The 14,845-nt window shown below is 40.7% G+C and overlaps 1 protein-coding gene across 5 annotated transcripts in view; it reads left to right on the top strand.

The window, feature by feature from the left end:
* The window catches only part of slx4 (SLX4 structure-specific endonuclease subunit homolog (S. cerevisiae)), a 34,374-nt gene that overhangs the window by 941 nt on the left and 18,588 nt on the right, over positions 1-14,845 (top strand). For 3 of the 5 annotated variants that reach the window (XM_061769438.1, XM_061769437.1, XM_061769440.1), the window contains exons 2-4: positions 7,127-7,334; positions 9,246-9,467; positions 13,987-14,213. In XM_061769438.1, the coding sequence (XP_061625422.1) occupies positions 7,127-7,334; positions 9,246-9,467; positions 13,987-14,213 (657 nt within the window). The other 2 variants (XM_061769439.1, XM_061769441.1) reach the window with 2 other exon arrangements.

Here is a 14,845-nt window from a genome sequence, read left to right as displayed (position 1 = left end):
GGATTAAAATTGATACCTGAGATAATATTGTTGCACAAGTGTGAACCTGTTCTAGACATGCATACTTGAGGTTGACCGGCAGGAATGTTAGGATGCCTTGCAGAGTGGCCACTGTCTGTCAACAGCAGTCGTTAGGTGCAAACTCCCTCGTCACTATTCCATTCACTTGTTAAAAAAAGAGCTTTTGGAGCCGGCTCAAGGCAAATAGAGGCCATGTTTTTTTTTAAATAGTTATTTGTTGGAGGTGGAATTATTGAGTCTCTTTGGAATGGATGAAAGGGCAGGGTATGTGGGAGATGGGTAGTTTTGAAAGCCACCTCCTCTTTTTAGAGATGGTATTTCCACCTTCACGTAGATGGCTTTTCTCACTCCTCTTTCAAACCACCTGTCTTCTCTGTCAAGAATGTGCACATTTTTGTCCTCAAAAGAGTGCTGTTTATCTTTTAGATGCAGGTAGACTGCTGTCTTTACTGACTATAGTGTGTGAGTAACACTACAAGTCTGAGGGAATTCAAACGCTTCCATAAAATCTCCATTTATGTTTGGATTAATTTGTTTTACGAGGTATGCTTTTTATTCTTCTCTCCTCCCACACTTGAAAGAGAAACAGCATTCTTTTGAGGACAAACATGTGCTGATTCTGGACAGAGAAGACAGATGGTTTAAGGCATGCGGCCAACTTGAAGATAAATAGTTGATTTTTCACATTAGCCTTAGTGCTGTCCTACCTAGTCTTATGCATGAACTGATGAAGCCTGCTCGGATGAGAGACGTCTTCTACGACAACCAGAACAGTCTAATTGCGGTTGATTCATTTTTGCGTTTGGTTTACGTAGTTAACCTCAATGCAGCTGGTCCGGCCTAAAGTTCCCACCGATGTCCCTTTGAAAATTGCCATGGACTGGTGGACACTGCCCAAGTCCAGCCCAGGTATAGTGCACTTTAGACTTGTCAACTGAGTCAACTGAGCAGGATATGGTATACAGGGCATCATCGGTTTATTGTAGACTTTACAGCGATTTGATTGAGCTGATCGGTATCGGCTGATATTTAGCATTTTATGCTGATCGGCTTTAATGTCATAATCCGCCGATCCGATCAATTACGTCTTGATCGGCTCCACAAAAGACATCAACTCTGGGGACTGGGAAAAAAAAAAAAAAAAAAAAGCATGTCGGCGGTGTGGGACAAACAACACGTCAGAGACAAGCAACACGTAATGCCCGGATCAGACGACAAGACAAATTTGCTCTTTCACGATTGCACTGTCAGACTACTGCAATCAAATCTTGTATTCCGATACAACCGCATCCCGTTTTTTACGATCATTGGACTTTATCTTGTCAACTTGTCGTTACCGTGGCGACGACAACAAGAGTGGAGCGAGCCGACTATATTATGAGGACAAAATGGGGGAAAACGTGTGTTGGTGGTCACTGGTGCTCAGGACAGGAGAGGATGTTCGTTTAAGGCTTGGTTGAGGTATGTTCACGTACTTTTAATATGATACGGGTCACAAGCAGGCAATAAAATGTTATGTAGCCTAGCAAGCTAGGGGTAGCACGAACGGTTGGACGTAAACATGCCTCCATTCTGTCGAATCATGCTCTAAAGTTTTGGTGTGGATGAAGTCATTTAATTAAAGATAAAGTAATTTAATTACTGTAAGTTAGCACCAATTATTTCTGTCATTTAATGTTGGTTTGACCTGACTGATTAGAGTACACGATCTGACTAGAGCAGTGATTTCCAACCTTTATGGAGCCAAAGAACATATTTTACAATTGAAAAATGTCACGGCACACCAACAAACAACAATGTCACAAAAAGTGAATACAATAATTACTGTATTTACTTCCTGCCATCTAATAGAAGACCGTTCATTTGTTCTGTCTGTCACTATGCCTGGCATAAATAGAGGAACAAAGATACATTATTTATTGTAAATCTAATTTTTTGAGCAATTAAGTACAGAGGTATATACAGTAAATGAACAGGTCATTTAAATAGACACATTCCTCCATCTTGTGATCGGATTGGTGATCGGTTATCGTTTTTTAAACTCGCTGATCGGTGATCGGCCCCAAAAATCCTGATCGTGTAAAGCCTAGTTTACAGCATATGATATTTTGAGTTCACTAAAGTCACACGACACAGGAACTTATTGTTTTCTATATGTGTGTGTTTTTTAACTAATATTTAATTACAGTATGACTTTGCTACTGTTAGTGACAGAGAAACTCCTATGCAGAAAATGGATGGATAGATGATAGTTGGATGGTCATTTAGAGTGACAAGAAAACAAATGCAACCAATACCTTATAAGGATCATGTGTGTGCATGTGTTGAATTTCACTGTAGTGTGATGTGTTTCTAGTGTTGTAATGATCTGGCATAATAATCACTTGTTATCCACTTATAACACACATTTTTAATGGAACAGCAATAGATAGAAGCGTGGGGAGCTGTACAGATTTATGAAACACTGTAATAAGTGTCACTGACGGTGTATGGTTTACTCGCCTGACGTCTGTGCAGGCAGCGTGGGTTCAGTCCTTACGCTGCTACTGTGTGAATGTTAGTTAGACCTAGGGCTGCACGATATTTAGTTTGAGCATCGTCATCGCGATGTACGTGTGTGCAATAGTCAAATCGCAGGGTCTGCTGCGATGTTGGTGTACTGTAATACACAGTGAATTAACTGTAATGTTAAAAGTGACCAGCAGAGGGACCTGTTGGGACATGCTAATAATATTAGCACCGATGTTACGGTAAATTATAATGCTTCAAGCATATACTTATCAATACGCATCTCCTTGTATGATAACTATGAATGAGGGCACAGGAAAGAGTGTATACCTGCTGCATTTCTCTTCAGAATGAAACTAGACAGACACGGCAGCTGCGTGAGTGTGCCTAGGTGCGTTCAGGGACACTGCGTAAATGGGAGTGAATATGTTCTTTTGTAATACAGTACATAATTGTAAAAATGGATTACGAGGAAAATTATTATTTGTATCAGAATGCTTTAGTTAAAACACTGTACAATCACAGTGATATTGCTCAGTGACTGTTTTTTTGTCAATTTCCTTATGTCTCAAAAGTGTTCTCTGTCAATTGACTGTGTGTTGTCGTACTAGAGCGGCTCCAACTACCGGAAACAAATTCCTTGTGTGTTTTTTTGGACATACTTGGCAAATAAAGATGATTCTGACTCTGATGGAATTTATTTTGTTTTGTAACATAAGATTAGATACATTATTTTGTGAATATAGTCAGCCACAGTTGTGAGGAATGCAAAGTTATCAGTCCTTTCACCATCGTTCCTGTCATACTTTGTTTTTGTTTTTACATTAAGGACAAAAGTCCTGTTTATGTTTTAATTCCTCATTTTAAAAAACACCATTCAAGCAGTCTTTCCTCATGTTTTTGAGATTGTAGGGTGAAAGCTGCAGCTGGCAACTAGTGTGGACTGAATGGGTGGCAACAATGGGGAAATAAAATGCTAGTATTTTGAGAGTAATAACCCATCAGCAACATATTGGGGGGGGAAATAACTATATACTAGTTAGCTTTTGGACTGGCGAACTTTGTTAAAAAAAATGTTAATTATGAACTATGAACTGAATTAGTTAATTCTTGGAACGATAAACTGAACTTGGAACTTGAACTTGTATCATAAATGAACTTTTCCAACACTAATCCTGTATTATTTCACATCGCAATTTATGTCAGAGGTTTAAAAATAATTGCACTGTAATTTTTTTCCAATATAGTTAGAACGGTTGTCTGTCTCTATATGGATTGTAGGGCAACTGGTCCTTGGACAACTGCTCCTTCAAAAGTGCATACCTAGAACAACTGGTCCTCTAGAACAGAGGTCACCAACCTTTTTGAAACTGAGACCTACTTCCCGGGTATTGTTTAATGCGAAGGGCTACCAGTTTGATACACACGTCTGAAATAACACATTTTCTCAAATTACATTTAACAATATTATAATATTATATATAATATAACAATATTATAGGTTATTAATAATGATATTAATTTATGTGAAGACACTGATTCTCACAATTAGAAAACAAATAACAATATGCAACACTTTCTGTAAATCTCTGTCAGTGTTTACATTTTCAAGTGAAAATTACAGTATAACATTCCTATAAAATCGCAATGTCCCATCACTGTTGCGTAATTTTTAGAACAGGCCCGTAGGCTACTCATTTGTTCCCTGGGGGCTACCTGGTGCCTTCGGGTACCACGTCGGTGCCCTCTGCTCAAGGACCACCCCGGTTGGTCAACTGGTCCTCGGGTAGCATTCAAAGAAACTTTGTAATTTACATAATTTATACATACATTTTATGAGCCCGTCCATCTGGAGACCTTGGTCTCAAGAACCTGTATGAAGGGGATGAGCTCGTTGAGTACTTTGACCCTACCTATTTCTCCAGGCAGCTCCGTCACCAGCGCCAAGAAACAACCACCCCTTCTGGGGTCATCAAGGCAGTTCGCATGTGCCGCAGTCCACCCATGTTCCCACCTGAACGGTGGAACATGCACCATGCCATCCTCAACAACCAGCCAAGAATTAACACTACCTACGAGGGATGGAACAAAACGCTTTTAAGTCTTGTGGGCCAGTTCAACCCAACAGTGTGGAAACTCATCGAATGCCTCCAAGCTGAAGCTTCCACTGTGTATACAGTTCCGATCCAGGAGAAATGTGGCATCCACTCAACAAAGCATGAGTACTACTATACATAGAACTCCAGATGTGCCTCCACAAACTTGTAGATTCTCTCAAGAAAGGCAAGAAGCTTTTCCAGAGTTACTTTGTGGCATCAGCCACAACCTGTGTGGTGGAGAACCCAATATCTAGACCTGCTCTGTATATATAGTGAGATTACATATAATTGTGATAACTATATTTGTGATTTGTAACAAAAAAAGTGTGATACATTTTTATGTGATTTGTAGTCGAGTGTGAAAAATAATTTATAATTTATAATAAAGATTGATTTGTTACCAATATCTGATCTTTATTTTTTGTAAACATTTAAAAAAAACAAAAACGAGTTGTTACATTTGAAGTACTTGTATTTATTTCCGAGGACCCGTTGTCCGTCTACCCTCTGTATGTGCCCTGTGATTGACTGGTTACCCAGTCCAGGTTGTAGTCTGCCTTTTGCCGTATTTCAGCTGGCCTGTGATAGGCTCCAGTTTCCACAATTCTGAACAGGATAAGGGGTATAGGGGGTTCAGGTTCTACAAGCAGGTAAGCCTGCCATCAAATTAAAAGGGAAGTATGCAAGTTTTCAAACTGCTAGCATGATTTGAATGTAGCTGCACTCACTCCCTACCCCTGCACCCTCGTGTCTCTGCCTAAAGAAACCCCCCAGCTCACTACTTGTGTGCCAAACACGAAACGTTACCAGTTTGATGTTGTATTTTTTTTTTTAATGTACAGTTAATTGGAAATGTAAGAGAGGTGATCAAAGCAGAGATGCAATACTGAGGCCCAAAAAAAACAAAAAACGGCCCCCTTCTACGCCTCGGACACTCCTCTACAGAACCCCTGAATAGACCTTACCAGGAAGGCTGAGGAGTGTGATTCCCCCTGTAGTTGGAACACACCCTCAGGTCCCCCTTCTTAAAAAGGGGACCACCACCCCAGTCTGCCAATCCAGAAGCACTGTCCTCGATGTCCACGTGATGTTGCAGAGGTGTGTCAAACAGGACAGCCCCACAACATTCAGAGCCTTTAGGAACTCCAGGCGGATCTCGTCCACCCCCGGGGCTTTGCTACCGAGGAGCTTTTTAACCACCTCTGTGACCTCAACCTCGGCGATAGGAAAGCCCGCCTCAGAGATCCCAGATTCTGCTTCCTCATTGGAAGGCGCGTTTGTGGAATTGAGAAGGTCTTTGAAGTATTCTCCCCACCTACTCACAACGTCCCAAGTCGAGGTCAGCAGCGCCCTATCCTCACTATACACAGTGTTGATGGTGCACTGCTTCTCCCTCCTCAGACGCCGGATGGTAGACCAGAGTTTCCTTGAAGCTTTCAGGAAGTCTTTCTCCATGGCCTCACCGAACCCCTCCCACGCTCTGGTTTTTGCCTCAGCGACCACCAAAGCTGCATTCCGCTTGGCCAGCCGGTACCCATCAGCAGCTCCAGTTGGCCGCCTCAGCAATGGAGGCGCGGAACATAGTCCACTCGGAATCAATGTCCCCCGCCTCCCCGGGACGTAGGTGAAGTTCTGCCGGAGGTGGGACTCGAAACTCCTTGTGACAGGGGATTCTGCCAGACATTCTCAGCAGACCCTCACAATATGTTTGGGCCTGCCAGGTCGGACCGGCATCTTCCCTCACCATCGGAGCCAACATACCACAAGGTGGTGATCAATTGTGAAGGAGACTCTTCAGCCATCAGTTTGTGACCTCAAGCTGTAGCGCACTTGGGTTCTGCAGCAGGATAACAATCCAAAATACACCAGCATTTCAACTTCTGAATAGCTAACAAAAACAAAATGAAGGTTTCGGAGTGGCGTAGTCAAAGTCCAGACTTGAATCTGTTTGAAATGCATTGACATGACCTTAAAAAGGCCATTCATGTCAAAAAACCCTCCATTTTTGCAGAATTCAAACAATTCGGCAAGGAAGAGTGGGCCAAAATATCTCCGCAGAGATGAGTTAGACTCATTGCCAGTTATAGAAAAAGCTTGACTTCAGTTTTTGCTGCTGAGGATGGCCCATCCAGTTATTAGGTTTAGAGGGCCATTACTTTTTCACACAGGGCCAGGTAACTTTGAATATATTTTTTCCTTAATAAATGAACTCACTATTTAAAAACAGCATTTTAAGTTCACTTGGGTTATATTTGTCTGATATTTACATTTGTTTGCTCTTAAACATTAAAGTGGGGAAACTATGCAAAAATATTAGAATTTCAGAAGGGGGCCAATACTTTTTCACGTCACTGTATTTCCAATGAAGCTTTTACTTATTAAGCCCACAATTATATTATTGTTATTATTATTGCTGGATCACTATTACATGTACTACTAGTGTCAACAATAAACCAATGCAATGTAACACAATGAAATGCACACTGATCTTTTCCCAGAAGTACTACAGTCCTCCACTTCAGGTCACCATCTGAGGCCTCAGGACAGTGATGAGGCTGTGGCCATGCGGCTGCAGCAGCAACTTGACCGTGAGGCGACAGAGGTCCACTCACTGGACTTGGCAGCTGAGGGTCTCTTCTTCTGTCACATCTGTCACAGAGCTTTATCTCACATGACACCTGAGGGGCGCACACAGCACATCAACAGGTCAGTGTTTTTACTAAGCAACAAGAAGTTACCAATTGCCCTTCTTTTGGGTAATCAGGATGATCTTCATGAAATGTGGTAGAACAGTATGCATGGCTTAATAATACTACACTTAGTACAAAAAGTAAGAACATTTGTTATTTCTTTGTGACGACATTGTCTGTTGACAACACATTTTAAAAGTGTTGGAAAGCCAGTTTCTTTCCATTTTAAATGAGGCCACATTTGTAAGTAACATGCATTTGTTGGAAGAGCAGCAGAACTATGTGGGTTGTGCCCATGAAAAAGTTGCCAGATCTTCTCATCCAATGACAAGCATCTTATTTTGCTGTTGCCATTGACTCTTGTTTGGTATTTTGATTGAAGATTGAAAAAACAAGAAATACTGGCAATTTTAATATCAATCAGGAGCCTCAGTAGCATGTACCACATGGCACCTTCTCCTTATGCTTGTCAGGCACTGCTGTGGAATGGTATCCTATTCTTCAACCAACTTTTGTCGCAAGTAAGCCAACATTGTTGTGTTGTGAAAAGCGCACCCAAGGTGATCTAACAAGTATTCAATCGGGTTGTGAGGTCAGGACTGCTGGCAGCCTATTGTGTCCTCTCCACTCCCACATTCGGAGGTAGTCTGTGATAAACCCCGCTCTGTGGGGGCCAGCGTTGTCATCTTTGGTCCCAGACTGCGGTGATATGGAATTGCCACTGGTTATAGAATCTCATCTTGATATCTCCCTGGATTGAATTTGCCACCAGTGATGACAAGCCTGTTTTTTTTCCAGTGAGAGTAATGCCAAAAAATGCACACCATCACACTGCTTCCACCAAAAGATGTTACCCTATCAGTGCAGCAATCAGCGTAGCGTTCTTCGCTTCTCCTCCTCACTGTGACGCTATTATCCAACAGCTGTAGGCAGAATCTGGACATATTGCTGAACATAATATTCCTCCACATATTTAGGATCCAGTGCACGTGTTGCAGACATCAGCTCCAGTACAAGAAGCTCAAATAAGAGCCAATGGCAACAGCAAAATGAGCTTTTCTGCCTTGGCAGAAATTTAGCACATTTTTCATGCGCACAACCCACATACTCTGCTCCGCTGCTCATCCCACAAATGCATATTCCTTACAAATGCGGCACCAATTAAAAGGAAAATAAACTGGCTGTCCAGCAGTAAGATTTATTGGCAAGAAGCACGTTACAAAGAAAGAAATCTGCCAAACAGACATTTCCTTATTTCTTTTCATGCACACATTTATAATAATATTTAGAGTATAAGATCACCTTTTTTAGTCCCACAATGGGGAATTTGCACCATTTCAGCACCAATAATGGATAGAAGAAATACAAAAAGAGCACACAACAGAAGACATTTGGCTGCAAATGTGTCCACCATTTCAAGATTGATGCAATAAGTACAGTAAAATAATAAATATGGAAGCCATAATTTATTAACGATTACAATTATAGAGTAATAATTATGTTGTGGAACGGAACAGCATGCAGAATAATTTTTTGTCCTACTACCTAAGATACTGCAATAACTGTCCCACAGTTATGTTCTTGACATAATTTAAAAAATATGGAAGTTCAGAGAAATTGTTCAGTAAGTGAATTTCTATAGGTTGGCAGCTCTGCAGTCATAGCTATAAATGTAATTTTATTAATGATTAGATAGTTTTATAATTAATAATTAGCAGTTTTGATTTATTTTTATATTTTAGTTAATGTAAAACGCCATGTGTTGCATTCTTTTGTATGGAAAGTGCTTACAAATTCTGTTTGATTGGTAATTTCGGTTGTCTGCCTTGGGCTCCCCAATTTCAGTTTTTCGGTTTCGGTCAAGAATTTTCATTTTGGTGCATCACCAATTGTAATTGTACTAAAATGTATACATTTCTGCTGTTAGATGTTTGGATAACAGTGAGCATCAAATTGCTGCTCCTCCTCCACCTCCTCCGCCTCTGGGTGTCCCTGACTGTCCAATTTGTGGTAAGAAATTCAAGTCGCACAAGAGTCGCTGTGCCCACTTGAAGCGTTGCTCGGCAGTCATGGGCGTCAGTCCTGCCGACCTGCTACAGGCTCTCCAGAGGCAGGCAGAGGAGATGCAGCATGCTGCTACCAACACACTGTATGTCTACTCGAGCCACACTTCCCATCAGTCAAGCATACATATAGGAGAACCTCTGTGGTCAAACAAAGTCCATTCCTCGTCAATGTCTGACTTTGGGGGATTTTGAAACAAATTTTTCCGTATGGAAATGGAAATCCATTCCAGGGTCAAACTGTTGTCATCATACAATCTTTATTCACTTGAGATGCGATTTTAAAGAAAACATGCATTTTTTCACAATTTTAAACAATCCTAATGGTTGAATCCTGAGTGTTGCTAACTTAGCGATTTTTTTTTGGCTGGATTTGGATGAACTTTTCTGTCCCATCTGGTGACCTATTTTTTATTTATTTATCTGAAGAATTGATTGGCAAAAAAAAAATCACTTTTTGTGGTGTTAAATAAGACTTCTGTAGACTCTTGAGACTCCCTCCAGAGAACCACATGTTCAGGCCTTCGTCTCCAGGCTGCAAATAAATGGCACTATAATGAAGCCTAGGGTTGGGCATCGTTTGAATTTGAGCGATTCTGGTTCTTCATTTCGATTCCAGTTCCAAACGATTCTCGATTCCGATTATTTTAGGGACTGGGTCAAAAAGGTTTGCATGGTTTAAATAAAGAGTGTCCAAATTATGAACATCCATTTTATTAGCAGCCTGCCGCATGAACTAAAATGAACATTGGACTCTGTGTTATTTATAACCAGTATCAATATCAAACCTATGAACTAAAAGGCAATGTGTGTGGGACTAACCCTATTGAAGTAATAGACATTAATTATTGTTTCAGCTAAAAGTTAAAATAGCATTGTTAAAGTAGTTACTTGCAACTGTTTTATCACTTCAAATGGTTTATATGTGCAAGTTTTTTAACTTTACTTCCTGTTTGAAGCATTTAGCCTTTTATTTTGAAGGGTACGCACCGGAACCCGGCATTTTGGCACGAAAAGTAACTTCACACGACACTGAATTTTGACAATGAAAGTAATGGAACCAAACGATATAAAATGTTGATTCCTTTACCTACCCACCGATGAGACACAAGGTTAGTGTTTGTCATACTGTGAGACTTTTTTTTGTGAATTTTGTCCCAATTCATTGTGATGTAAAGTTGCTAGTTTGACCTTTGGTGAAGTTTTAGCTCAATGTTAAGCTTGTAATGCGACTGTTTCTACTTTCTTTCCAGTATGATGAAGTAACTTATTTAATTTTTGTGTCCGTCATCAGCGCTTGGTTTGAAGACTAAAATAAACGCTAAAAACCATCAGTGCAAGAGTGCAACCCAGCGTTTAACTTGTTAGAAGTTCCGCGCGGTGTAGGCTGAGGCTCAAAACGCGTCAGACTTCTACACATCGTGAAAGGCTCCTTTGCACAATATAATATTTATCCAAGTGTTGCACTGAGGTGACTGGTCATTTATTTTAACATAGTTAACACTTTTGTTCGCCGCTGCTGTTGGGCACAAGCACAGCTTTGTGTGTGTTCTTCTTCGTTGGTTTTCGCAGCGTCTTCGGGGTCGGCGGACTGTAGGCATCGAAACTGGGAACCGATCTTTTTAAATTTTATTTGAATGTTCCCGGGTGAACCGGAATGTTAGTCCCGGTTCCAATCGATTCTCGATACCCAACCCTAATTAAGCCGCCATTTAATTTCATTCATGTAACCATATAAACACAAAATCCAAATTGAATGACCTCAGAGGTTCCATTGTCTGTATTTCTATATCAAAATAATAACATAATGTAAAAAAAAAAAAATAATAATAGTCCCTTCCAAAAGTATTGGAACGGCAAGGTCAATTACTTTGTTTTTGTTCAGACCAAAAAAGATGAATGTTAGACAAAAGTTCAGAATTGAGATGTGTTAAAACTCAGGACAGAGCACCTTTTGTTTGAACCCACCTACTTTTCAAGTGAGCAAAAGTATTGGAATGTGACTGATGGGTGTTTCTAGTTGCTCAGGTATTGCCTTTTGGATAGATTGCTTAAACAGTGCTTGCTTTTGGCTTTGTGTTTCACCTGTGAAAACTGCATATGCTGTTAAGCAAACACGAAGACCAGAGAGCTACGAATGGGAGAAAAGCAAACCATTTTGAAGCTGAGAGAAGAGGGAAAATCAATCAGAGCTATTGCACAAACATTGGGCATAGCCAATACAAAAATTTGGAATGTCCTGAAAAAGATAAACTACTGGTGAACTGAGCAACAGACATCTAACAGGTTGGCCAAGCGTATCAACAGCAGTTGATGACAGAAACATTGTGAAGAAACAGTCAGTGACATCACTGCCAACCTCCATAGGGCACGGATGAAAGTATCACAATCCACTGTTCAAAGAAGACTTCAAGAGAATACATTTACATGCCATACTACAAGATGCAAAACACTCATCAGCAAAAAGAATCGGAAGGCCAGATTGGATTTTGCAAAGGAGTACAAAGATGATCCTCAAAAGTTTTGGAACAAAATTTTATGGACTGATGAGACCATGATTAACCTCTACCAAAGTAATGGAAAGGCCAAAGTATGGAGAAGGAAATGATCTGCTTATGATCCAGAACACACAAGCTCATCTGTGAAGCATGGTGGCGGTAATGTAATGGCTTGGGCTTGCATGCCTGCTTCTGGAACGGGCTCAATAGTCTTTATTGATGCTGTAACTCATGATTGTAGCAGCAGAATGAATTTTGAAGTGTACAAAACCATTTTGTCTGGCAATTTACAAAAAAGTGTAAACTAATCAGGAGAAGCTTCATCATGCAACAAGACAATGACCCAAAACACACTGGCAACACAACAAAGGGGGGGAAAAGTGGAAGGTCTTAGTCTAACCAAGTCAATCACTGGACTTTAACCCAATAGAGCATGCATTTTACCTCCTGAAGGGGAGACTGAAGGGAGAAACCCCCAGTAACAAACAAGAGCAGAAGAGGCTGCAGTTAAGGCCTGGAAAAACATTTCAAATAAAGAATGCAACGGTCTGGTGAAGTCAATGGGTCGCAGGCTTGTTTGCAAGTAAGGGTGATGCCACCACAGACTGGTTAGCACATCCGCCTCACCGTTCTGAGGACCCGGGTTCAAATCCGGCCTCACCTGTGTGGAGTTTGCATGTTCTCCCCCTGCCTGTGTGGGTTTTCTCCGGGTATTCCGGTTTCCTCCCACATCCCAAAAACATGCATGGTAGGTTAATTGAAGACTCTCAATTGCCCGTAGGTGTGAATGTGAGTGTGAATGATTGTTTGTTTATACGTGCCCTGCGATTGGCTGGCAACCAGTTCAGGATGTACCCCACCTCTTGCCCACAGTTAGCTGGGGATAGACTCCGGCATACCCACGACCCTCGTGAGGATAAGCGGTGTAGAAAAGGGGTGGATGGATGGGTTATACCACCAAATATTAAATGTTCTTCACTAAGTGAATTTAATCATGTCTGTTCCAATACATTTGCTCACATGAAAAGTGGGTGGCTTCAAACAAAAGGTGCTCTATCCTGAGTTGTTTAAGACATCTAGATGTAAATACCATGAAATAAAAGCTGGAATTCTGAACTTTTGTCTCATATTCATCTTTTGATCTGAAACCCAAATGTCTTCAGTATACAACAAAAACAAAGGAATTGACCTTGCCCTTCCAATACTTTTGGAGGGGACTGAATTATTTTTTTTTTTTTACATGATTTTATTATTATTTGTTTTTCATGCATTAATTTCAGTGAAAGGTTTGATTGCTATTTGTAGTTGTTGACTTATCAATAATGTCTCTAAACGATTACTCGATTATACAAAATAGTTGTAGATTAATTTGATAATCAATTAGTTGTCGATCAATTGATTAATTGTTGCACCTCTCATTGCAAGGACATCTAATATGCCCCCACATATTTTCAGTTGCATTTAGGTCTGGCTAGACCATTCCAATACTTGAAATATTATTCCGAGGAAACCATTATTTTTTTTATTTGGATACTAGAGGTCATTGTCATGTTTACTAGATGCCAGTTTCCTCTTAAGCGCCGACTTTCTGGCAGACATTTTTGGCCAAAATTAACTGGTATTTGATACTGTTTTAAAAGCCATAGTTCCAGTTGTGGGAAAAGTCCCCCCAAAATTCAATTTATGTCATTGTCCAAAATGTTTTTCACACGCTTTTGCATGGATTTCAAAAATGTATACAGAGAGAAAATGTTTTGGTCTTTCTACTCTACCCCATAGCAAAACAATTATAAACTAAATATGAATTTATACTACTATACAACCGGTGCATGCAACAAATTGCTACAGCTTCTACAATTTCTGTAGTTGCTATAGGCCATAGAGTTACCTCTGTACATTTTTTCTGTAAAGGTTTAGAATTGTCCTGTCATGGTGTAATTCTTAACATGATTTGTGGAATTTTACCAATTGGAGCAATGGGCAAATCGTCTTTCATCTTCGATGAAGGTTGGAGTGAAGCTACCTCATTCAATGTCTTTTTGTTTCTTTTTAAATGTATTCTGAACCCTAATCTGTTCACGGCCCCAATTTTATTTGTACTGTTCAGCTCACAGACTGGAGGCACCAAAAGGAAAGGTGTAACTAAAGCCAGACGAGCAGAAAGGAAGAAACCCAGGAAAAACACCAAACTCCTGGATGAAGACACCATGGTGGCCCTGGCTCTGTCATCCTCCCTGTTGGAACAGGAGAGGGAGCAGCTGAGTGTGGCAAAAACAGAGCCCATCACCCCTGATTTCTCCATGGCTCCTGTGTTGAAGTGGAGGCCAAACGCAGGTACAGCATCACCTCGTGTTCAGTGTCTCGCAAGATTAAGTGCATTTTATGATAAAGCAGTTGTCAAGTTGACACAAATGGGCTTATTACAAGACCTTTATGTGAAATGTTATCTGTGGAGCTTTTGTCTTTGTGGTCCAGGGTCCATGTTTTCGCGTCATCTTTGCATGTTATTTTGAATAATTGCAATTTTAAACTGTATTAGGTGTCTTACTAACATGTCTGACATACTTCTACCAAATACCCCAAGGACCAAGAATTACTGTATACACCTTTCTTGTCAAAATAAGCCCGTTTGAAAGAATGGCCCCTTTGCATTTGAGCCAGCCCTCATTCCGCCCCTGTACTGTTGGTCTAATGGCGAGTACAGATTTTGTTACCATGACGACTAGACGTAGAGCTAGGGATGGCTGGTTTAGAGCACCGACTCGACTATGAACAGCAACACACGTGAGCGCCAACAAGACAGCATGCATTTCATCACCGAGCCTCCCAATTGCTCTTTCAGCCGTGCATGTGGTGCAGCAGACACATCGCGAACAATATACTCCCACCGGGCTGACAACTTAATCGAGCGATCTGCATCCAACAAAACAACAGTGCAACTCTTGTTTCCCTTTTGGTTTTGATGT

This window comes from Phyllopteryx taeniolatus, chromosome 4 (genome assembly GCF_024500385.1).
Source record: "Phyllopteryx taeniolatus isolate TA_2022b chromosome 4, UOR_Ptae_1.2, whole genome shotgun sequence".
Taxonomy (NCBI): domain Eukaryota; kingdom Metazoa; phylum Chordata; class Actinopteri; order Syngnathiformes; family Syngnathidae; genus Phyllopteryx; species Phyllopteryx taeniolatus.
This window is presented reverse-complemented; position numbering and strand designations above follow the sequence as displayed.